Source organism: Arvicanthis niloticus, chromosome 26, assembly GCF_011762505.2.
Source record: "Arvicanthis niloticus isolate mArvNil1 chromosome 26, mArvNil1.pat.X, whole genome shotgun sequence".
Classification (NCBI taxonomy): Eukaryota; Metazoa; Chordata; class Mammalia; order Rodentia; family Muridae; genus Arvicanthis; species Arvicanthis niloticus.
Window position 1 is genome coordinate 27,219,438 of NC_133434.1, and position 24,039 is coordinate 27,243,476.

Genomic DNA, 24,039 nt, shown 5'->3' on the forward strand with positions numbered 1-24,039 from the left:
TGGGAATTTTAGCTAAAATAAACCTTTTGCCCCTAAGTTGCCTTTTATCAGAGTGTTTCTATCACAGCAACAGAATTAAAAGTTGAACAAGCTTGTCTCTTGGCACAGCAACCTAAGCTTGCAATGTTGGCAATGTTGCAAATAGCAGTCTGGTCCCAGCAGGTAGAGTTAAAAGGATCAGGGAGTTAATTCCAGGCTCAGTGATGTCTGAAAAGCTTAAGATCGGCCGTGTGCCGTGACTTCCCACCATCAGTCACTGGCCTTTTGCAATAGTTGACAAACATAAAGATGAACAATTTAGATGTGGGCTAACCGAGTCTTGAGAGAGGCTTCGGTACTGTGAATGTTGTAAGAATAGACCAGCAGAAGCCTCCCACTGTTCAAACAGGTCAGTCAAGTTCTGTCTTATCTGGGATTTGGCCTCAGCTTGCTGAGTTGGCAGGAGTGGCTACTTGCCATCCAGACCACACACATCCCAAACATACCATTTCCGTCATCTCCCAGTGCTCAGGAGAAATGTGGTCTTGGTGCTTTGTGCTAGGATGCATTCCCTTTAGGTTAGTGCCACGTCTCTTATGTGTGTGTGCGTGTCAAGGCCAAAGGTTGTCACATTCTTATTCAATTGCCTTTTTCATTTTCATTTATTGTTCTCTCTCTCTCTCTCTCTCTCTCTCTCTCTCTCACACACACACACACACACACACACACACACACACACGAGAGAGAGAGAGAGAGAGAGAGAGAGAGACAGAGAGACAGAGAGACAGAGAGACAGAGACAGAGAGACAGAGAGACAGAGAGACAGAGAGACAAAGAGACAGAGATGTGAGTGTCCAGTCAGCCACAGAGGTCCCAGGAGGAATGTGACTAATGATCCAGGAAGGTTAGGAAATGTCCCCAGGCCCTCGGAGGCAGGGAAGATTCCCCTCTGTTCCTGGGGACATAAGGAAGCCTGTGAGAAGGCTCAGGTCCAGGGGTGACAGCAGAGAAGGCCCACAGATTGCTCCATCCCTAACTTTGTCCTTTTGCACTAAAGCACCATTTTCCTGTTTCTTGGGCTGTCTGAGAACTTTAGATGTCTGTAGTTCATATTGTTTACACTTGCTAAACAGTCTTAATCCTGTGTTTGATCAAATTTATTGTTTACTCCAAGTTTCTCTGCCTCCAAGAAGCTCCTTGGCTTTTTGCCTGGCCTGTTTTGTGTGTGTGTGTGTGTGACAGAGCTGTGTGGTCAGCCCCCTGGAAGAGCCAATTCTTCCTTGAACTAGAACATAATTCCTTGCCCCCTTTAAATTTTTTATTAAAATGTATTTAGTTTACTTATTGTGGATGTGTGTCTTTTTGCAAGTATGTGTGTAAGTGCATAGATACTGCAGTATAAGACTAGAAGACAGAGGAAAACCTTTTTGGTTTTCTCTCTCTCTCTCTCTCTCTCTCTCTCTCTCTCTCTCTCTTCCTCCCATGGGGGTCCTGGGGATTGAATGTGGGTCTTCAGGCTTGCAAGCAAACTTAGTCTCACAACCCCACCCCCATTGTCTACTTATGTCAATGTAACCGTAGGTGGCACAGGCTTGAGAGTGTCTGCCTCCCTCAGACTGGCCTACAGTGGAGTAGAGTATGCGGCCTCAGCCTCAGCTCTTCCCAGTTCAGCAACTCTGGGGAGGGGATTAGGTGGCCTCGGGGTCCTTCCCAGAGCTACAGTTTCCTATTGCAGTCTCCGTCCATTCTGCTATAATAAATACCATAGATCAGGTAGTTTATAAACAATGAAAATGTATTGCTTCCAGTTCTAAGGGCTAAGTAGTCCATACTGAGACCATACACAGATGGCTCCTTCTCTTTGCCTCGAAAACCTCCAGGCCCAGTGTCAAGAAAGCTCCTCAGGCCCCTTTTATGAAAAGGGTCCTAATCCCATTCATAAGAGTGGGACCCTGGTGACCTCATTACCTTACAAAGGCCTTACTTCATACCCCACTGGGGATTAAATTCTAGCATATAGATTTTGAAGGTCAAACCCTTCATAGTGTAGTAATCAGCCATGCGAGGATCTAATTGCTGACCAGCTGGCATCCTCAGAGTGAGGGATGATGTAGTCTGAATCACTGATTTTAAGAAACCCTTGCATAACCCTTTGATCTCAGCACTCAGGAGACAGAGGCAGGCAGATCTCTGTGAGTTCAAGGCTGGCCTAGTCTACAAAAGCCAGTTCCAGGATAACTAGAGCTGTTACACAGAAATCTTGTCTCAAAGCCCCTCCCTCCCCTCCAAGAAAAGTCAAGGACTCAAGTAGCCCAGGCTGGCCAGGAGTTAAGGATATCCTTGAACTCCTGATTCCCCTGCCTCTGCCTCCTCAGGATTACTGGCATGTGCCAGCAGTATTCAGTGCTGTAGCTTGAACCCAGGGCGTCGTGCAACTCATGTCAGGCAAGCACTCTACAAACTGAGTTACATTTCCCATGGGAAATCTTAGGAATCTTGGTTTTGTTTGTTTTTGCTGTCGTTCTAAAAATGTCCAATAGTTGAACCACCAGAAACCATATCCAGTTGAAGTTAGGTGGAGTCTGACCTGATTTCTTCTTGTTTGTCCTCTTTCAAGGAAGCTACCTTGATATTACTGGTATGTAAGAACTCTGAGTGGGACCTGCTGAGTGGCCGGAAGTAACCTCAACTGCCTTCCCCAGCCTGGTGTCAAGATGCTGAGCCTGAAGCTCCCCAGGCTGTTCCGCATAGATCAGGTGCCCCAGGTGAGTGCTTTCATTTCATGGCTGAGTTCCAGGGTCTGCAGTGGGTCAGCCCCAGCAACATGGGACTTCAGATTGCATTCACAGGCCCCTTCTCTTCTAGGCGCCCCTTCGAGCCTCCTGCAGAAACCAGCACCCCTTACCCAACCCATGTACCAGGCTGGCAAAGTGTAGTCCTTCAGTGCAATGCTGCATCAGGAAGCAAAGTCACTAGAGAGAGCAGAGATTTGGGATAGCCAGGGGAAGTGGTAACAGCTGCAGGGTGAGGAGAGGCTGGCTGGGGGCCTCCTGTGGTGCTCCAAAGTAGGCCAGGAAGCAGTCACCTTAGCAAGCCTCCGCACATGTGTTTCTCTCTGTCCCTTACTCCCCACACCTCTATTTTATTTGAGACAATCTAGCCTCAAACACACAGTCCTCCTGCCTCAGCCTCCCACGTGCAGGGATTGCAGGCTACACCACCATTCCCAGCTCTACCCTCTACTCTTGCGGGAGGGCTAGGCCAGACCTAGGGTTGGGTAGTGGAGAAGTGCTTGGTTAGTGGCTCTTGTCTCCTTTCCATGGAGCCATCCTGACACGCACAAATAAGTGTGCCTCTTAAGCTCTAACCTTTTGGTTGTGTGTTGTGCCAAACTGGTGTTCTTCTATCTTGCCTTGTAGAGAAAGCACAAGGCTGTACCCTTGTCTCTAGGTCCAGTTTCCTTCCTGCAGGACTGAGAGTCGATGCTGTTTTGTGGTGAGATGAGAGCCCCTTTCTGCTCAGCTAATTGTCACACAGTAATGTCTTACAGTCCTGAACCAAGCTCAATATTACAAGTGGGACATTGAATAGAGACCTGCCAGGCTCTAATCTGAAGCTCTAGAACCAGGTGATGCCAGGGAGATGTTGCTGGGCAGAATCATGGGCAGTACAGAGCTGTTGTGGGCAAGATGAGGAAAACAGGAAGTTCTAAAGAAAGCCACCATCTATGGCCCTCTTAGCAAGGCCCTGCCTCTGGTCTCACAGGGCCATCTGCTCCCCTCTCTGCCCACACATTAGTGGGTCTGACTAGTGGGAACATAGTGGATTTATTCATTCATGACATTTATTGACTTCTTCCTGTGTGCAAGGTGTTTCTCTACAGGATTCAGAGAAGACATGTGGGCAATTCTGTCCTTAATAGGCTCCTCAGAAGCTCATAGGCTCAGAGGAGAGATGGGTCACTTCTGTCACAGGGGAGGAAAGAATCAGAGAAGAGACTATTAAGATGGGTTTCAGGAGCTGGGGGAATAACTGGTGCTCAGGGGCTTGCTGTAAAAGCCTGCGGACCAGAGTTCAAATCTCTGAACTCAAGTAAGAAGCTGGTGAGTGCTTAAAACCCAGCACTAGGGTAAGACAGGAATAGATCCCTGGGGATCACTGGCCAGTCACCCTAACCTTGTCTGCAAGCCCCAGGTCAAGGAGAGACTCTCGGAAATCAAGATGGATGGCACTTAAGGAAAAACCACACTGGAGATTGTCCTCTGGCTTCCACACACACATGCACACTTATGCATGCATATCCACACACACACACACACATACACACACACACACCAAATGAATGTAATCAAAATGTGAATGCCTCATAGAGAAGTTAGTGCAGTGGCTGTCTTCACAGAACCCTTTGTCTGTGTTCCCCCTGGTGATGCAATCCAGGCCCACCATGTTTGTTATCATTTGAATCTCATCTCGCCTCTTCCTTCGCCTTTCAACCCTTCCTGTCATTATGTTTTAACTGTGCCTTGTGTAAACAGCTCGGAGTTGGAGCTTTAGCTTGGTGGCTCGTGCTTTCCCTACTCCATTTGCTCTGCTAATGTGTCTAGTGGTGCGCTATAGAGGGCTCCGCGTTTGTCTCAGCTGTCCTGTGTTAATGTGTCTGTTTCCTCTGCTTCTACCTTCCATTCCAGTCATCTGGGATGAAGAGTCACGTTCTCACTTTCTTTCACTTTTTTGCTTCTTGACATGTTTGGCACCTACTAGTTTAGAGATCACTTCGGCTTTTTTTTTTTTTTTTTTTTTTTTTTTTTTTTTTTTTTTTTTGCTTTGTTTTGTTTTGTTTTGTTTTTGAGACAGGGTTTCTCTGTGTAGTACTGGCTGTCCTGGAACTTGCTTTGTAGACCAGGCTGGCTTTGAACTCAGAAATCTGCCTGCCTCTGGAGTGTTAGGATTTGAGGCATGCACCACCACCACCCAGCTCATTTCAACTGTTTTACTATGAACAGCTAGCTGTACTAGGCACAAGAGGGTAGATAAGCAGAGGTTTAAAGCTTTCTGGAATTGGCTGGGAATGTAGCTCAATCAATAAGAGTATTTATCTCAAATGCAAAATGTCCCAGGTTCAAGTCCCAGTCGCATGCCTGTAGTCTCAGCACTCATGAACTAGAAGCAGGAGGATCAGAAGTTCATCTCCGGCTGTATACATAGTGAATTTGAAGTCAGACTGGGCTATTTGACACCCTATCTCAAACAAGTTAACCCAGATACCTCAGTGACTCAGTGTCAAAGACTGTTTTCACTCAAATTACACAGCAGTCACTCCTAGCTGCACCATCTGGAACAGGTGGCCTCCCAGGTCACCACAGAGGGGAAGAGAGAGGACAGCATCTTCAGTTGGATTTCTGAGATAGAAACTGCCATGCTGAGAGTTAACAGGGGATGGTTCTTAGAAACAGCACTGTGAGAAATGAGGATGGCAGGGTGTGGGAGGAGCCATGGCAGGATGTGGGAGGGGCCATAGAGAATGTGGGCGGAGCTTCTCCCCAGCACACAAAGCCGTCACATGCTCATCATATACCAGCTCTGCCATGGGCTCCACCTTTCAGAACTTACCTGAATGTAAAAAGTAAGCCAGGACCTTGAATCCTTGGTAGGTGGGGCTGGGTTGACACCAAGGAGGGAACATGATGAAGGCAAGATTGTACTCTTTGACCCAAAACAATTTCCCAGAAGACTGGAACTGGCTGAGTTCTGTCCTGTGGGAATATCACCTGACAACCCCAGCTCAATACCCAGTATTCAAATGGTGGAAAGCAAGCACCAGCTAGTGCTAGTTGTCCTCTGACCTCTACACAAGCACGGTCACACACACACACACACACACACACACACAGAGTAACTAAAAAGAATTTTTAAATGTGAATAAAAGTACACTGCAATTTCAAGGCAATGCATTCCTTTGAATTGTCTTGGCCTAAAGGGAACATCCTGTAAATAGTCACCCAACTCTGATCAGACTTCAAACAAGTTTAAGACATAGGAAACACACAGGGAGTTGGCTAGGGGTATTTCTGCCATGCATGACTTCTCTCCCCTGAAGACAGCCACTTTGAACAGTTGTGCAAATGCACCTTGCCAGGAAATTTCTTCATAAACCAGATTAGCCTCAAACTCAAACTTAGGGTGAGCCTCCTCCTGCTGCTGGATTGGGATTGCAATCATGCAGCACCGTGCCTAGCAGTGACTCCATTTCCAGCCTTCTTAAAAATATGTATTTTTTGAAATTTTGCATTTTGGGGAGTGGGGGTGGGTGTTTAGCTCCATGCAGTGCCCACAGAGGCCAGCAGAGGGCATTGAGTCTCCTGGAACTAGGTTGTGAGTCACCATGTTGAGAACTGAACCTGGGTCAGCTGGAAGAACAAATGCCTAGGACTGCCAAGCCTGGAGCTTTTCTTGTTTGTACTTATCCACTTGAGACATCTTGGTTCTCAGTATAGATTTTGACCAAAAACCCATAGAGTATCAAAGGCTCTGAATTCTTGAGAGGTTTTGTTATTTGTTTTGAAATAGGATCATCTCTCTACATAGCTCCAACTGTCCAGGAGCTCATTATGTAGACCAAACTGGCCTCAAACTCACGGAGATCCATCTGCCTCTACTTTTCCAGTGTTGGGATTAAAAGTGTAAATTGCCACACCCAGCTGAGATATTTTTATACCCAGCTGAGATTTTTTTATACACAGCTGAGATTTTTCTTTAATCTTCCTTGGTTTCCAGTAACTTTCTTTATTGCACTCTACCAACTAAGCTACACCCTTAGCCAAAAATATCTATTTTTAAAACTCTTTATAAAGTGAAACAGTTCAACCTAATTTAGAAGAGGGATTGAGATAGGCTCTTGCTCGTCAGGCAGTGGTGGTGCACTCCTTTAATCCCAGCACTTGGGAGGCAGAGGCAGGTGGATTTCTGAGTTTGAGGCCAGTCTGGTCTACAGAGTGAGTTCCAGGACAGCCAGGGCTATACAGAGAACCCCTGTCTCAGAAGAAGAAGAAGAAGAAGAAGAAGAAGAAGAGGAGGAGGAGGAGGAGGAGGAGGAGGAGGAGGAGGAGGAGGAAGAAGAAGAAGAAGAAGAAGAAGAAGAAGAAGAAGAAGAAGAAGAAGAAGAAGAAGAAGAGAATAAAGAAAAGAAAAAAGAGATGGGCTCTTGCTATGTAGCTCATCATAGATACATGTAGATACATTTTTTAAAATTTTGGCTAACAATATCCCATAACAAATATCAGTAGAGAACTCAAACTCATAATTAATATAATTTCATGTAGCAGCATATTCCCCCCTCAACAATTTCCCACCACAGACCAAATTGGAGATCTTGTTTCATTGATTCCTTTTAATCATTGTGTATTTTATCTAAATGAAATCCACATGTTCTCTGTATTTTGCCTTCTCACTGGGTGAAATGAAAGTAGTTTAAGGTCAAATCGGCTACACGTTTCAGGAAGTTATCTCATCCTAGAATCATTTAGAGAACGAGGCACACACCTCTGAACTGTTCTCAAAAAAAAAAGTATTCAGAGGCTGGAACGATGGCTTAGTGTGCAAACACATTGGCTACTCTTACAGAGAACTCAGGTTGGTTCCCAGTTTATGTTGTCTTGCAACTGTCTGTGATACCAGTTCCAAGGGATCCAATGACCTCTTCTGGCCTCCACAGGCACTGCATTCAAATGGTGTACAGACATTACATGCAAAACACCCACACATAAAATAAAAATAAATCTGGGCCGGGCGGTGGTGGCACACACCTTTAATCCCAGCACTTGGGAGGCAGAGGCAGGTGGATTTCTGAGTTTGAGGCCAGCCTGGTCTACAGAGTGAGTTCCAGGAAAGCCAGGGCTACACAGAGAAACATTGTCTCGAAAAACAAAAACAAACAAACAAAAATTCTGGAAGAACCAACTCCAGCAAGCAACTCAGAACATGTGCACCCTGCCTGACTTGGGGTTTCTGTCAAATTCTGGCCTTTATTAGCTTCCTTTTACTTCCTTAACCAGTTCTTATAGATTTGGTGGCTTAAGTAAAAAGAGGCCCAGCGATCTAGCCTCACACACAGAAGACCCCCGGTTTCAAACCTAGAAACAAAACAAACGGCAACATACCAGCAATTATTATCTTCCAGCCCTATGCACTGCAAGTGTGCCATGGGTTGATGGGCCAGAATCCCAGGTAAATATGATGCCGAGAGAACCTGCTCCTTGCTCTTCCCACTCCTTGGCTCCTGAACCATTCTCTCCATCTTGAAATCCAGCAACCTTGTATCACTCTGACCTTTCAGCCTGCAAACCTCTCCTTAGATACCACCTGGTCTGTGTCTTTTCCCTGTGCTGGCCTTTGACATCCCCGTATGTTTGAGTTAAGTAACATTCTTATGTGTTTATTTGTTTGTTTGTTTTGTCTTGAGACAGGGTTTCTCTGTGTAGCCCTAGCTATCCTGGAACTAGTTCTGTAGACCAGGCTGGCCTCAAACTCAGAGATCCATCTGTCTCTGCCTCCCAAGAATTGGGACTAAAGGTATGTACCACTGATGCTAGGCTTAGGTAGTCTTTTTCACTGCACCTGATGCGAACAGCTTAAAAGGAGGAAGAATTAAGTTCAGAATTTCTGAGATTTCAGTATGTCACAACAGAGAGGGTGTGGCACAGCAGCTAACAGCACAGCAGCCAGGAAGCAGAGAAATGGGACACAGGAAGGGACCAAGACAAGGTAAAGTTCCCACAGCACACTTCCACTGATCAGTTTCCTCTAACCAGACCCCACTGGCTGCTTTTCCGCACTTCTCATAAAGCTCAGTACATCTGCCCGCTGTTGAGGTCAGAACTCTCAAGATCCAGTCATTTCCCAAAGACCCATCCGCGGCAAGCAGCCACGCCCCCAGCACGTGATATCATGGGGCTATTTTTAGATTCAAACCATAACACCCTACCCTGTATCCATCTTGTCGCTCTCACTTAAAGAGGCTGAGATACACTGGACTCTGGGCGTGGAGGTGGCAGGTGGGTTGCAAGGACAGAGGCATTAGCATCTGCCAGAAAGCTCGTTAGAAATGTGGCCTCTCCTCTAGGCCTGCTGGGGCAGCCTTGTAATTCCAGCTCTCTAGAGGCAGAAGCAAGAGGTTCGGGAGTTTGAGGCCAGTTTCAACTACATAATGAGTTCAAGTTCAGTCTGGGCTCCATAAAAGTGTCCCAGATAATAATACATAAATAAGCCGGGCGGTGGTGGCCCACACCTTTAATCCCAGCACTTGGGAGGCAGAGGCAGGCAGATTTCTGAGTTTGAGGCCAGCCTGGTCTACGGGGTGAGTTCCAGGACAGCCAGGGCTACACAGAGAAACCCTGTCTCCAAAAACCAAAATAATAAAATAATAATACATAAATAATTGCAGACTCTTATACAAGTCACCCTTGCAGTGAGACCCTTGGGTGACCTACCAAAGAGCAGGTTCAGAGATGATGCCCACAAACTGTGGAGGAAACCCTGGGACTAAATCCCACTGGCTCTTTCCTCTCCGCTCAGGGTACCAGAAGATCGAGATCAGGTGAGAGTGGGCTGTTCCTCTGGGGCCTCTTCCTCTTGTAGCCTCTTCATTGGGGTCCACATCTGGGAACTCTGTCAATCCAGACTTCCTCTTCTGAGAGTCACCAGCTATATTGGATAACAACCCACTCTAATGGCTTGTGTTATCCTCATGGGGAGACCCTGTTGCCAGGGCTGGGGGTGGGTAGCTCAGCTAGAACCCTTGCCTAGAATGTGTGAAACCCTAGGTTTGATCTCCATCAGAGAATGGTGGTGCACTCCTGTAATCTCAGTACTTAGGAAGTAGAGGCAGGAGGATCAGAAGTCCAAGTCATCCTTGGGTCCATGGGGGAGTTCGAGGCCAGCTTCAAGTACAGTCTAGTATTTTAATGTATAAATTTGAGGGGAGACACAATTCTGTTTCTCAGAGTAGGACAGGAGTGTCCTGTACCCCAGGGAAAAGGAAGACAGTTGTACCTCTCAACAATGCCCTGCTTAGTAGTGTGGGGGAGGGTGTATCATGACGGGAAGTGGAGACCTGAGGCTTGTAGATTTCACCCTGACTCCTGTGGCTGCTGGGAACATGGAAAGATGCCACCACCACCACCAGCAGCAGCAGCACCCCCACCACCACCACCACCACCACCATGAGGACAATCAAGGACACTTCTTTACAAGGAGGCTGTGAAGCTTCTGTGACATTTGAACAGGAAGTGAAGAGTACATGCTAGAAGCCAGCTAGCTGCCTTCCCTTCCCTCTCCACCCCGCTCTTCTCTCTTCCCTTTTCTCACCATCAAAATCTGTTACTTACCACAGGCCAGAAACCCTCATTTATTTCCCCTTGGGTGATTTGCAGTTTAATAGCTAGAAAAACCAAAGGGTGGGATTTCAGGCTTCAGCTGGCAGGTGCACCGGGGTCTCAGGGAATCTTCTGTGGTGCTGAGCCTGACGCAAGCACTAAAAGAGCTAACTGGCTGGCTTTGCCCTTCTGCTCCAGGTGCCTGAAGCTTCTCACTCCTAATAAGCTGCAGGCAACTCTGTTTCATTTTGCTCTAAATTGCCCAGTCTGCTACTGTTAGATGCAAAATGGAACCCTGAAAACTGCATCTGCTGTGCAAAGCAGGTGCCTGCTAACTCAAAGGGAGTTGGGGGTGGAGGGAGGGGAGAACATTGCTGGAAAAGAAGCCAGGCTTCAGAGTAGCGAGGAGATGATTGTAATTTGCCATTGGGGATCAAACTGAGCTGGGAATACAAAACTGTTTTCAAATGTTCTCTTTGCTCTTTTGATGTATGTAGCCTGTGTTCTGTGAAGATCGACTCCATGTGGAGTGCTTTGCTGAGACTGGGATGTCATGGGGGAGGGAACTTGCAGCCTTCTTGTTCTCAAAGCTGCTGGGAGCAGGAGTGCACCTGAGTGCTAGCGATTCTGTCCAGTAATCCAGTAAACAGAGGTTTGGTCTGGGGAGGGCAGGAATGGATCGGTTGTGTTATCTCAAGTGAAAGTCATTTGTCTTGGGTCACAGAGAGCAGTTGTCTTTTTCTATTCCCTACCTACCTCCATGGCCTCTCACGAGCTACCTGATATCCTGCCCCTACCACATACATGGTACTGGGCTTGCCATACATGTAAAGGTCAAAACAGCGGGACACATGGAGGCAGGCTCTTTTAATCAGTACCCAGCCCTGGTTTCTGTGGCAAAGCCCTTTTCTCCCACCCTCAGATCTGAGACCAGATCTTCCTCCTTTTCCTCTTCCTCTTCTTCTTCCTCCTCTTCTTCCTCTTCCTCCTTCTCTTCTTCCTCCTTCCCCCTTCCTCTTCTTCATCCTCTTCCTCCTCCTTCCCTCTTCCTCCTTCCCTCTTCCTCCTTCTCTTCTTCCTCCTTCCCTCTTCCTCCTCTTCATCCTCTTCCTCCTCCTTCCCTCTTCCTCCTTCCCTCTTCCTCCTTCTCTTCTTCTTCCTTCCCTCTTCCTCCTCTTCCTCTTGCTTCCTCTTCCTCCTCCTCTTCCTTCTCTTCTTCCTTCTCTTCTTCTTCTTCCTCCTCCTCATCCTCCTTTTAGCCATGTAGCCCAAGCTGGCCTTGAATGCTATATGTAGCCAAGAATGGGTTTTAAATTCCTGACCCCCATGCTCCCACCTCGAGTGCTGGTGTTATTGGTACACACGGCTCTGCCTGGTTTATACCAGACTGAGGAACAAACCCAGTGATTTCTGCTTGCTAAGCAATCTCTCCACCAGCTGAGCCACATCCCCAGCCCTGGGACAGGATTCTCAAATGTGACTGACAGGAACATTCTCCCTGCTTTTCCCTTTAGGCTTCTGTCTGGCACTGTGCTGGCCAGACATAAGGGCCAGGGCCCACATGCCAGGCCCCACAGAGAGGAGCATACTTGCTGGTTGCATGCTCAGTTGCCAGTTTGTGAGTAACCTTTTCTAGGCAGCCAGAGGGTCTAATCCTTGATTTCATTTGCCGCTCTCCCAGACAAGGCCAGTCCCTCTGGCTTGTTTTCAGCAGGAATCTTGTCAGGTTGATTCAGCCAGGCTCCCTTCAGGGATCTCAGGAATTTTCCAACCACAAGCCCTCAGTCTGCTCCTTGGTTCTAGACTACCACTTGCTTATGTCAAGTGGTCCTGAATAAAGTCTTCCCTGCTGTGTGTTACCCAGCAATTTAAAGCAAGGATCTGCTTAGCTAATTCACACAAAGGAGCAAACAGTTGATTATAAACACTCCTTTATGCAGTCTTTGCATTTTAGTAAGCAGCCAATATTTTAGGTCATTTGAAGTCATCTTAAAAGTTTATTTACTTTATGTGTATGGGCATTTTGCTTTGCGTGTGTGTGTGTGTGTGTGTGTGTGTGTGTGTGTGTGTGTGTGTGTATCACATGCATGCAGTACCCAAAGAGCCCAGAAGAGGGTGCAGGGTGCTGGATCACTGAGAAGAAGGGTTAACAGTTTTGAGTTGGCTACTAAGAACTGAACCTAGATCCTCTGCAAGAGCAACAAGTGCTCTTAATTCTGAGACATCTTCCCAGTACCCCACCCCAACCCCGACTGGATCATTTTTAAATGGGAAAGAAAAAAAACACACACACACACTTGAAATGTAGTCTGATGGATCAATGAGAAGCCCCTGGGAGCCACATTTTCTAAGAGAGGACCTTCTGAATCTCAAACCAGGGACAGTCCATTCTACACACATCAAAGGCAGAAGGCACGTTTGCTTCCTTATCAATAGCCCTGGTGGAGTCTGCAGGTCAAGATTCCTGTGCCCACTGTAGGAGGATATCCACCGTAAGCCAGACACTTCAGCAGAACGGAAAGTCAAAACCAACAGGTCTGGGATGCGGCCCCGGTGGCAGGGTGCTCACCTAGCATGCTAGAGGCCCTGGGTTCTATCTCCAGACCCCTATAAACTGGATGTGGTGGGACTTGCTGTTGTTGAAACACTCCGGAGGTATGATCAAGAAGAACAGAAGTTCAAGGTTATCCTATGTACCTAGTGCAAAGCCAGCCTGGGCTACCAGAGATCCTTTTCCCAAAAGATAGAATTTAAGATGACTTGTCTTTAAAAAAAAAAAAATAGAGCAAATCAAACCTAACAGAAATTTTATTTCTTTAAAAAAGAATTATAGCTAGGCAGGGGTGGTGCACACCTTTAAACCCAGCACTTGGGAGGCAGAGGCAGGTAGATCTCTGAGTTTGAGACCAGCCTGTTCTACAGAGAGAGTTCCAGGACAGCCAGGGATACACAAAGAAACCTGTTTTAGAAATAAAATAAACAAACAAGCAAACAAATAAATAAAACTTTCTGGTTTCTTACATATGAGCTTACAACGTGTTGTGTGTAGTCTTTGACAATGTAGCACGTGTATGTCATGTATCTTGATCCCACCACCTACCACTTAGCCCTCTCTCTGGCCCCAGTCATATTGTGTGCCTGCTGCCCAAGGAAGCCAAAAGACAATGTCAAATCCCCTGGAACTAGAGTTACAAGTGGCTATGAGCCACCACGTGGGTACTGCAAAATGAACCCAGGTCTTGCCCAAGAGCAGCAAGTGTTCTTAACTGATGAACAATCTCTCCAGGCCCCAGTTGCACTTCTTCGTGAGACCATAAATCAATGTCTCTGTCTCCATTCCCACTGCCTAACCAGTTTACCCAGAACTGAACCTAACAGTTTCCTAAAATTTGTAGCTAAAATCAGAAGGCAACATGTCTGCTGCCCTGGTTAGTTTTAACCGTCAACTTGACACAGCCTAGAGTCGTATGAGAGGTGAATCCCAACTGAAGAAGGTCAGATTTGTGGCCGTGTCTATGGAGGATTCTCTTGACTGTTAATTGACTTAGGAGGACCCTGTCCACTGTGGGCGGTACCATTCCCTAAGCAGGTGGTCCTGGGCTATGTAAGAAATCTAGCTGAGCCTGAGCCTGTGAACAAGCTAGCTAGCAAGCAGTTCTCCACGGTTGCTGCTGTGTTTACTGGATGTGAAATGAGTTTCTTGATTGGAGGCAATGGTGTATGGAATAGCTTAGGTCTGCCCTGAGCTTCCACTTTGACTTCTCTCAGTGATGGACTGTGATCTGGGATTATAAAGAACAAATCTTTCCTTTTCTGAGTTGCTTACCTACCACGCTGGTCACCACTGTCCTATCTCATAGTCCCCATGGTGTACCACAGGGGGCATCAGTGTGCTTCTGTTTTTGAGATGAAGTCTTGCTCTGTATGCCAGGTTGGCCTTGAACTTGTAGAGATCCTCCTGCCTCATTCTCCCAAGTGCTAAGATTTGGAACATGCCTTTTTGCTTACTTTCTTTTACAGTTCTGTGGGAATTCTTGGCTGGAACAGCGAGAGGTGGGAGCAGCTATATTCTGTACAGGGCTTTCTGTGGAGTGGAACCCAAGGCTTCATGCATGCTAAGTCAGTGGGGCTCTTGCAGCTTTCCCCTCCTGCCACAAGAAAGCAAAGTGAAAGCTTGAGAAAGTTCTGTGACTTGACTTCCATCATGGGGACTAAATAGAGAGCATCACTGTAAGAATTTGTCTCTGTTAGCTCACTCCTATATGATTATTTTGAGTGTGAGTGTGTGTGTGTGTGTGTGTGTATAAGAGGACAACTTGCAGGAGTCAGTTCTCTCCTTCTAGCATGTGGGTTTGGGAATTGAACTCAGGTCATCGGAGTTCATTGACTGTAAGTACCCTTACCCACGAATCCATCTCACTAGCTATAATTTACCTTCCAAAGGTTATAACAGTGTAAACCATTGAAATCAAATGGTTCTAGCCAAGCATGATGGCTTACACATGTAGTCTCAACATTTTGGAGGCTGAAGCAGGAACACTGCCAAGGGTTTGAGGTCAGCCTGGGCTACAGAGCAAGCCTTTGTCACGAAACAAAATCAGTGGTTCTTAGCCAGAATTAGATGCTGTCTCCAGGAGACCATTCCAATATTTAGAAACAGTTTGGGTTGTCACAACTTGGCATGGAGACAGGTTTTAGTTAGACTGTGTACTTCTAGCAGGTAATAGGCACACAAAAGGCCAGTCTTCCACAACAAAGAACCATCTGGCCCCAGATGCCAGAAGTGTGACGGAACCTTGAGCTAAACAACACAGAGAGGAAGATTCATTTTCTGTTATCCAACTGGCTTCCTTTTCAGTGCTTTCCCCAATCTCTGTCCCATGTGGGTGTGTACATCTCTGTAGCGCTAGGATATAGAAGGAACACATTCCACTTGTCTTCACATTCTGAGATGGACAGGTGTGGAGGACACTTACCTGGTTGTTTTGTCAGTCATTGTGTGCATGAGTGCATGTGCCAGAGGTTGGCACTGAGTGTCTTCCCCATCATTTCACTGTCTCATCTATTAGATGTTTTTGCGATAGGGTCTCACTATGTAGCCTTGGCTGGCTCAGGAACTTGCTACCTAGACCTAGCCTCAAACCGACAGAAATCTGCCTGATTCTGCCTCCAGAGTACTGGGATTAAAGGGTGTGCCCTCACACCCAACTGTCCCTGCATTCTTTGAGGCAAAGTCTCTTACTAAACCCAGGATCCACCGACTGGGTAGGATGGTTGGCCAGTAGACCTCAGGGATCCTTCTGTCTCCACCTCTCCAGCACTGGAATCGCAGGCCCTCAGCGCTTTGTGTTTGGTTGGTACTTTACACTGGTGCTTGAAATCTGACCTCATGAACGCACAACAGACATCTCGCCCACTGAGCTATCTCCTAGCCATCTTGTTACCATTTTAAATGGATATAGTACAATACTTGAGATAAGTCAAAACCCGCTGGTTCTACCTGAGCAGCCTACATTTCTTACTGGACGTGTTGGGGGAAGAGAGAACAGTCTTACCAGGAGGCCTCTCTGGGGACCATGGCTCTTATGATCCTGCAGTGGCCAGCATCCTCCTCCCACAGTCCAGTCTTTGGCATCACGGGCCTCATCATCAAAAGGCCTTTATGAAGCGCCTTGTGAATACATCATCCCACTGGGAGGATCTTCTGCAGAGATCGCCCTTCCAGCCTCTGACATCCAGGGCAGGCTGCCTCGGGCAGACAGCATACATGCAAGCCAGCCACGAAGGCATCTAAAGACCAGGCCATAGGCCTCAGGCAGAGTACAAACACGGACTCTTAGACAACATTCATGCCCAGGGTAAGCACAGCCAGGAGTACAAAGCCAGATTGCCCTCCCAAAGCTGGCCTGGCCCTCGGATCTCAGCTGGCTTGGGACTGCTTGGAGGATCTTAGGAGCTCCTGGGAGGAGAGTGGACAAAGGCAGGAAGGGAGAGGACCAGCACACGGAACTAATCAACCACCCAGGACACGATGCTAGCCAGGACACCCCTCCTGTTGTCTCACCTCCTTCCCCTTCCCTGTCTCCCCTCCACAGGTGTTCCATGAGCAGGGCATCCTCTTTGGCTACCGACACCCACAGAGTTCCGCCACTGCCTGCATCCTCAGCCTCTTCCAAATGACCAATGAGACCCTCAACATCTGGACGCACTTGCTACCCTTCTGGTACCTTCTGGCCCCTGGACAGCCTATCTCCTACTGGATCCCTGGGGACTGACTTTAAAAACTCAGCTGGTGACAGGGAGGCTTTTGAGCCAGGGCCAGGGGTCTCCCTGTGGGTGTAGGTGCATGTATGACAGAGGGACAAGAAGCTGCCACTATCCCAGACTAAGCGCCAGGCTGTGGGTTTCTGTAGGATCTACCACGTCTATTGACTGAGCAGAATTTATCTTCATCTCCTTCCGTCTTAAAGGCTTTTCAGGCCTTCAAGAAGTCTTTATTAAAGTGTCACTGACTTGAGCAAGTCACTTAATCTCTCTAAGCCTGGCATTTTCTGCCTATAGAACAGGCATGATCCTCTTCCATTTCTTAGGGCTGCTGAGACTGAGAGAACACCCCGATAAAGCAAAGATACAACAGGTGGAGATGTAGAGTGTGTGCAAGAAGCCCCAGGTTCATTCACTAGCACTGCAGAAACCACACATGGAAGCCCTAATCTCAGTATGCTGTAATCTCAGTACTTTGGGAGGTAGAGGCTGGCAGACCAAAAAGTTTCAGGTCATCTTCAACTACAAAGTGAGTTTGAGACTAGCCTGGGCTACATGAGGCCTTCTCTGAAAACAACAACAAAAGACACAGACATGGTTGTGGGTGCTTGTATTTGTCTAGGAAGAGTAACAATATACTGTTGGTCACGTTTAATAGAGCCAGCTAGGAGCCAAGCTCTGGGAAGGAAGGGTGACAGGTGGGGGTTCCGGGAAGGCCAGGAGGCTCTTTGCTAAGAAAGGTGGATCGAAGACCTGCCTTACACACCTGTGCTTTCACTTGGTAATGGGGGGAGGAAGGGCAGGTCACATCCCCAGATCATGGTGCAACTCTCAGAGAGCATCTATGGGGATCGGTTCCAGGGTCCCCTAAAGATACCGGAGCCTGTAAGTTTACCCTTTGTCGAGTGGCACAGTATTTACATATTTCTCCTTATACTTTCTGATGTTCTTTAAATTTTCTCTAGATTCCTTAAAATACCGAGGCAAAGTAAATGCTATGTGAAAGGTTGTTATATTGTTCACACACTAAGGACAAGAAAAATGTCCATATATGTTCAGGGCAGATGCAGCCTTTCCCAAATGCTGGGATATTTCAGTCGAATCTGAGGAAACAGCTTGAACATCTGGAGAGTTGGGTATCTGTCAGGCCCGGGAGGATCGGACAGCAGCAGGTCACTGTCCTACTCAGACCTCTGTGGGCTGGTGGCCCAGGTGGAACAAATTCTTTGAGTCATGTTAAGAGGCTGAGATAGGTGGGAAGTCCTTGAGTGTGGCCAGTGGACTTGAGTCTCAGGAAGTCTCTGTGCTTCAGCGTGGAACTGCCAGCCCACCTAGATGTCAGAAGTCAGAGTGGGGATCCAGCAACTAACAAGAGGGGAGGGAGAAAACAGTCTTGGGGTGAAGTGTGTGATCCATACAGAATCTTGACTGGCCTGGGGCCTACAGTCTGAGCAGTGGTAAGAAGATGTAGTGGCTCAAGAAAATTATTAGCCACGCTAAAAAGGCTGTCAAGACTGGCCAGGGAGTAAAGACAATTGGCAGGCCAGCCTGGCAGCCTGAGTTTGATCTCTAGAACCTATGTAAAGGTTGAAGGGAAAAAACTGATTTCACAAAGTTGTTTTCTGGCCTCTACATACGTGATAGAGCACGCATGTGCACACACACACACACACCCCACCACCACCACCACGGTATACTCCATATACATAAGAATAAATACCAAAAAAAAAAAGTTTTAAAGACTTTATGCTGAGTGTGGTGGTATATACCTGTAATCCTAGAACTTGGAAAGTTGAGGCAGAAAGATCATGATTTTGAGGTCTAGCCTGGGCTATACACTGGGGCCCCATTTCAGAGCAGTATCAACAAGAGCCTGTACATGTGGACAAACTGAAGACTGCAGAAGGGAACAGAGCTAGGCTGTCTCTCTGGCCCCTGGTTTTCTCTGGAGCACCTGTGCCCTCCAAAGCTTTCTCAGAACGCCTAGACAGTGGTCTATAGGCCCCGGCCCTGAATTTCTCCTGTTGCTCATCTCCCTCAGATATCACATTATCTGTGCCCGAGACTCTAAAGATTCTGAACAGGTGTTCCAGCTAGAGGAGGGGCCACAGTTGGCTCTCCTGTTGGCTTGCTTTGGGTTTTTGAGACAGGGTCTCAGGTTACCCAGGCTGGCCTTGAACTCTATATAACTAAGGATGATCTTCCTTTACCTCCCATTATGTCTGTCTAAGTTTCAGCTGTTTTGAATTTTATACCACTGCATACTGCCTGCCGTTGCTTGTATGTCTTGAGATCCGTGCTCGGTTGATCCATCGGCACAGCTCCCAACACCCAGCCAGGCTGTCAGATGGCCCACTCCAAGAGACTAGGAAAATCTGCATCTGGGACTCCCCAAGCAAGCAGGGCGAGGAATGATGTGTTGTTGATAAAAGGAAAATCTGGGAGGAACAGCAAACAACTTATGCCAGACAATAGGGAAAGATCACCCTTGTAGCCAGAAATGCCTTGTGACCCTTCTTCAGTTACTGGGATTTGTGCAGTCCCCTTCCTTGATAGACATTGTTGACAAAGGGACCTTGCTCTTCAGTAGTGGTTTGTGGAAGGAAGAGGTTGTGTAGCGGGGACCTGCATATGGCTAGAGGCCATTCAAATATGACTTAGAAGGACCCTCCCAACACTCAGAGCTACCATGAGAGGGGATGAGACCCTTATTCTTAGAGGTACGTAAGCTGAGACAGGAGAGAATGCTGGGAAAGATGCCGTTAGCGGGATTCTATCCCCAAGGACTGTCTTCTTACCCTACGTGTCTGTCCCCAATTCGCTGCTTCAAGTCAAAAAGGCACGCCCTCACCTCAGCCTCTCTAGTTTGTGTTATTGCAACTTAAGTGGAACGTCATGGGATGGGCCACCTCCCAGTGGGGCGGAAGGCAGAACACAACACGAGGGGATTGAGTGAGTGCATGTTCTGTTCTAGGTTCTTTGTGTGGAGGTTCATGACTGCACTGTATATGACAGACATCCAGAATGACAGCTACTCGTGGCCTATGCTCGTGTACATGTGGACCAGCTGCGTGTACCCCCTCGCATCCAGCTGCGCACACACATTCAGCTCTATGTCCAAGAACGCCCGGCATATCTGCTATTTTCTGGACTATGGTGCCGTCAATCTCTTCAGCCTGGGTACGTGAGGCCCTGCCCTTCTGTCCCCTCCTCCGAGACTACCATCTACCTGTCTCCCATGAGATTTGATGGGTTTTTGGAAGGGTTTTTGGAAGAGTCACAAAGATGTAGGAACTCTGCCGTGGATTGTATAAAAGGCTTGTTCATCCTTGTGCTGTCTGTGTTATACCCTGATCTGTAGCTTTTGCCAATTCCTATGGTGTAAATGCTCCTTTGCCTCCCTGGCTGTTCCCTGGTCTAAGGAGAAGCCTAGGAGCACCCTCATATGTAACCCCATCACACAGATCCAGGACTTAGGACTTCTGTTACTGTGGTATTACTTTAACTAAGCTTCAATGATGGCCAGGATTAACCACAGCTTTGGAAGGACTTTAAAATGTTCCCAGTTTGGCCCTAACCGGCCACTGTGGACTGACCCCGGCATATCAGGGCCAGCATCTGGTATACCTGGTAGAGATAAGGAGAGTCACAAACACTGGCCCAGAGGCTTAGAGGCACCACAGACTTGCCCACGGCCCTGCAGGAGAGGAGTGAACTGCAGATGCCGCTGGCTGGTGGGGCTCCTATTCTCCTTGACTCTTTTTTCCTGACTAAGAAGCCCCTCCTCCTGCTTTTCTCCTCCACAGGGTCATTTATCTGTCCCCTGGGATGCTGGTGCTGGTTTCCTCCTCCCTTCTGACCCCACTCTAGCTGTAAGAGCTAGTCATTGTGTCTGCTTTTGCAAGAATTTGTCCAGGAGACTACTACCCTCAACCTTTTCCTTCTTTCTTTCACAAGTGCCTACCTGCGTGTGTCACACACGCACACGCACACGCGCATGCACACAGGGCCTGATGCTCCATTGTTCAGTTCTCTCCAATCCTTTAGACAAAACTGGTTGCCATGGTCCCAGGCCCATCCTGTCCGCCCTCCTCTCATCCCTGTTCTCATTTGTTTCCTGGTTTCCGGTTCTTTCCTCTCCTCTACCCCATAGCTGGGCTCACTCTGAATTGTCAGTAACTCAGAATTAACATGGGGCTTTTTCTCTATCATACCCAGGAGCAACCTCCCATCTCTGAACAAGGGGCTCCTAAACCTTATCGTCAAACACTGGATGATCTGAAGCTGATCCTGAAGTTCAGGGGCTGACTGAGTGTTCTCCCCATCCCTGCCCCACCTCGGCCTAGCCCTGCCCTTCCTCTCAGGTCCACCTCTGGCTAGGGGTGCCACCTCCTGCTTGCTCAAGTCAGAACTGTAATAAGCTTCCTCCTCCTCCCCACCTCTAATTCCCATTCTATCTAATCAGTGATCGAACTCAGGCTGTCCCATAAATCTTCACTGTGGGCGTAGCTCAGACCTGGAGCTTCTTAGGGCTCTGCCCTACAGCTCCACCACCTGGGAGGTTCCTGACTCATTTCCTGCCAGGCCACTTTCTACCACTGAAGGACTTTCAGGCGTCATATTACCCAGGATGAGGTCTAAGCCCTCAACCCAGTGGCTTCCTGAAGGATCTCTCTCTCTCTTTCCTCCCTTCCTTCTTCCTCCTCTCCTTCCCTTCTACTTTCCTTTCTTGAACTGGCTATGTAGCTAGGAGTGATCTTGACTTCTGACCATCAAGTCTCCATCTTCTGAGTGCTGGGAAAACAGGCGTGTGCCATAAGTTGCTTTGTGCAGTGCTGGGAACAGGACTCGGGGCTGTGTGCATGCCAGGCATGCTCTCTACCAACTGAGCTGCTTCCTGGGATCTAACAAAAGCGAGCATTTGGACCAGTCCTTCCAGGCCAGCTGTGTGCTGAGCACCTGACACACACCTTTTTTAAAAAGATTTATTTTTTTGTGTGCCACATGTGTGGGTACCTGTGGAGGCCAGTCTTCTGGAACTGGAGTTACAGGCGGTTGTGAACTGACAGACATGACGGAAACCAAACTTGACTTCTTTGGCCCCTCCGATACAAATTTAACACGGCACTCAAAGATCCAGAATCTGCTTTGTGCTACCTGTCCCAAATTCAGTCTTAGATGAATTTCTTAACTTCCCTAAGGCTTGTTTTCTATAGCAGAATGTAGGGGAGTTATGAACAAACTTATTTTGAGTCTGAATCCCTCTTGCAAGGTAGCCATTACTGTGATTAACAGTGATCACCTTCATGTGGCCCATCTCAAACACCCATTCCCCACAGGACCCCCTAGAGGCTCAGGTCAGCTTTGCCTCCTGCTGTATTTTCATGTGGGTCTGAGACCCTTTACTCTTGCACTGGATGCAGCACTTGGTGGACACCTTAGCTCGGGGTCAGCATTAGTGGTACATTTTGGTCCAGGCAGCTCCCTGAGCGTTGGGCCTGGAGAAGGATTCCCTGGTGCCCTGGAGCAGAGCTGGGTGGACTCTCATGGGAACTTGGCACCATGCTGGGAAGGTGATGCTCAGCCCTCTCTGCCCACACTTCTGGAGCTGAGGGGACCCTGGGTGGCCTTTAGGTGCCTTGCACTTTTGTTTGAGTGATTCTCTAATCACTCACGGGACTGAAAGTCTTAGCACAGAATGCCTAGCTAGGGAGCCCTAGGGGGTTACCTAACTAGCTGTGTCTGCCTCACCCGGCACTGGGGTTACAAGTGGATGCCACCAAACTATAGTCCCTTGTCCCTGTGTTCAGCTTCACTAGAAGATCCTCCTGTTGAATGGGAAAAAAAAAGCCTGAAGTTGAATCTGGCCTGTTTCTGCCTCTAGCTATGAATCCAAGGTCCTTGATGTGTTAGGACAGTGGTTCTCAACCTGTGGGTCACAACCTCATCAGAGGTAGCATGCTCCTTTCACAGGGGGCACCTCAGGCAATCGGAAAACACGGCTGTTTACATTATGAATCGTGACAGTAGCAAAATTACAGTTATGAAATAACAATGAAAAGGATTTTGTGGTTGGGGAGTCAGCATAACATGTGGATTAAAGGGTCACAGCTTTAGCAGGGTTGAGAGCCACTGTATTAGAATAACAGATGATCTGGGGCCAGATTTAGCCTCTCCGATAGGTAAGGGTACAGGTTCCAGCCACACCAAGATGGGCAGTAATAGCTCTGTCCCTCCAACATAAAGCTTACACCTTCAGTATCTCTAGGTCTTGATATAGCTGCCTCTTTCAGACTCCAAAACCAAACAGGGTCACTGCTCACCCCCAGCCCACTGATAGGACAGCTTTGTCTTTGGGGGGAGGGACTCCCTTCCTGTGATGCTGAACTTTTCAGGGAGCATCCTGTCCACAGGCAGATGAGTTTGGTATCATCATTAGTGGCGGCTTGTGGTTAGAAGCAGGGATTCATCTCCAAACTGCCTTAGTTTGAAGCTTATTTCTGTTTTTTGGTTTTTTTTTTTTTCTGCTGTGTGACTCTAGATGAGTTACTAGCTATCCCTGTGCCTACGTACACTCATCTATAAAAATAAATGGGACAGGATCGTAAAGACAGAATGTGTGTGTGTGTGTGTGTGTGTGTGTGTGTGAAGGAACATATCCTTAAGAATTTAGGTGGACAGAGAGGCAAGCTAGTTCACAGGTCTATGCAGAAGATGAAGGCTAAGGTAGTCTTTCCCAGGGGTCCTCAAGGCTGGCCTGTGTCTCAAGGCTGCTGTTTCTTCCACAGGCTCAGCCATCGCCTACTCTGCATACACGTTCCCTGATGCACTGGTCTGCAGTACTTTCCATGAGTGCTACGTAGCCCTGGCCGTGCTGAACACCATTCTCAGCACTGGCCTCTCCTGCTACTCCAGGTACTGGGCATTCTGACCACAGGCGGGAGACCATGGGAGGACCTAGCAGGCATCTCCATGGGATGAGCGGTTGGGGTCAGCAGAAGAGCCCAACAGAAAAGGCTCCAGGTAGAGCCCCTGTCATGCAATGTATCAGTTACTTTACTCATTGCTAGGACAAAGCACCTGACAAAAGTGACTTAAAGGAAGACAGGTTTTCTCTGGCTCACACTTGGTGGACACAGTCCATCGAGGCCGAGAAGTTACAGCAGCTGGGGCTTGTGGTAGAGAGACAGTCCTGCCAGCTAGCTTTATGCTTTCCACTCATTTCAAGACCTCAGCCTACAGTATGATGTCACCACAGCTAGGGTGGGCCTTTCCACTTCAATTAATTTAATCTAGAAACTTCTTAATAGACACACCCCAAGATTTGTCTCCATGGTGTCTCTAGATTGTCTAGTTGACATTATCAATTCTCACACTAATGGGTATCCCTTAGGCAGCCACTCAGCTCTTGAAAAAAGCCCCAAAT

At 47.8% G+C, this 24,039-nt stretch overlaps 1 protein-coding gene across 8 annotated transcripts in view; it reads left to right on the plus strand.

Annotated features, from left to right (window-relative positions):
• The window catches only part of Paqr5 (progestin and adipoQ receptor family member 5), a 71,671-nt gene that overhangs the window by 34,640 nt on the left and 12,992 nt on the right, over positions 1-24,039 (plus strand). For 6 of the 8 annotated variants that reach the window (XM_076925347.1, XM_076925346.1, XM_076925348.1 and 3 more), the window contains 4 exons: positions 2,597-2,744; positions 16,445-16,572; positions 19,588-19,793; positions 23,402-23,528. In XM_076925347.1, the coding sequence (XP_076781462.1) occupies positions 2,694-2,744; positions 16,445-16,572; positions 19,588-19,793; positions 23,402-23,528 (512 nt within the window). In that variant the 5' untranslated portion in view covers positions 2,597-2,693. Of the gene's footprint in view, positions 1-2,596; positions 2,745-16,050; positions 16,208-16,444; positions 16,573-19,587; positions 19,794-23,401; positions 23,529-24,039 lie in introns of those variants that run through there. The other 2 variants (XM_076925350.1, XM_076925351.1) reach the window with 2 other exon arrangements.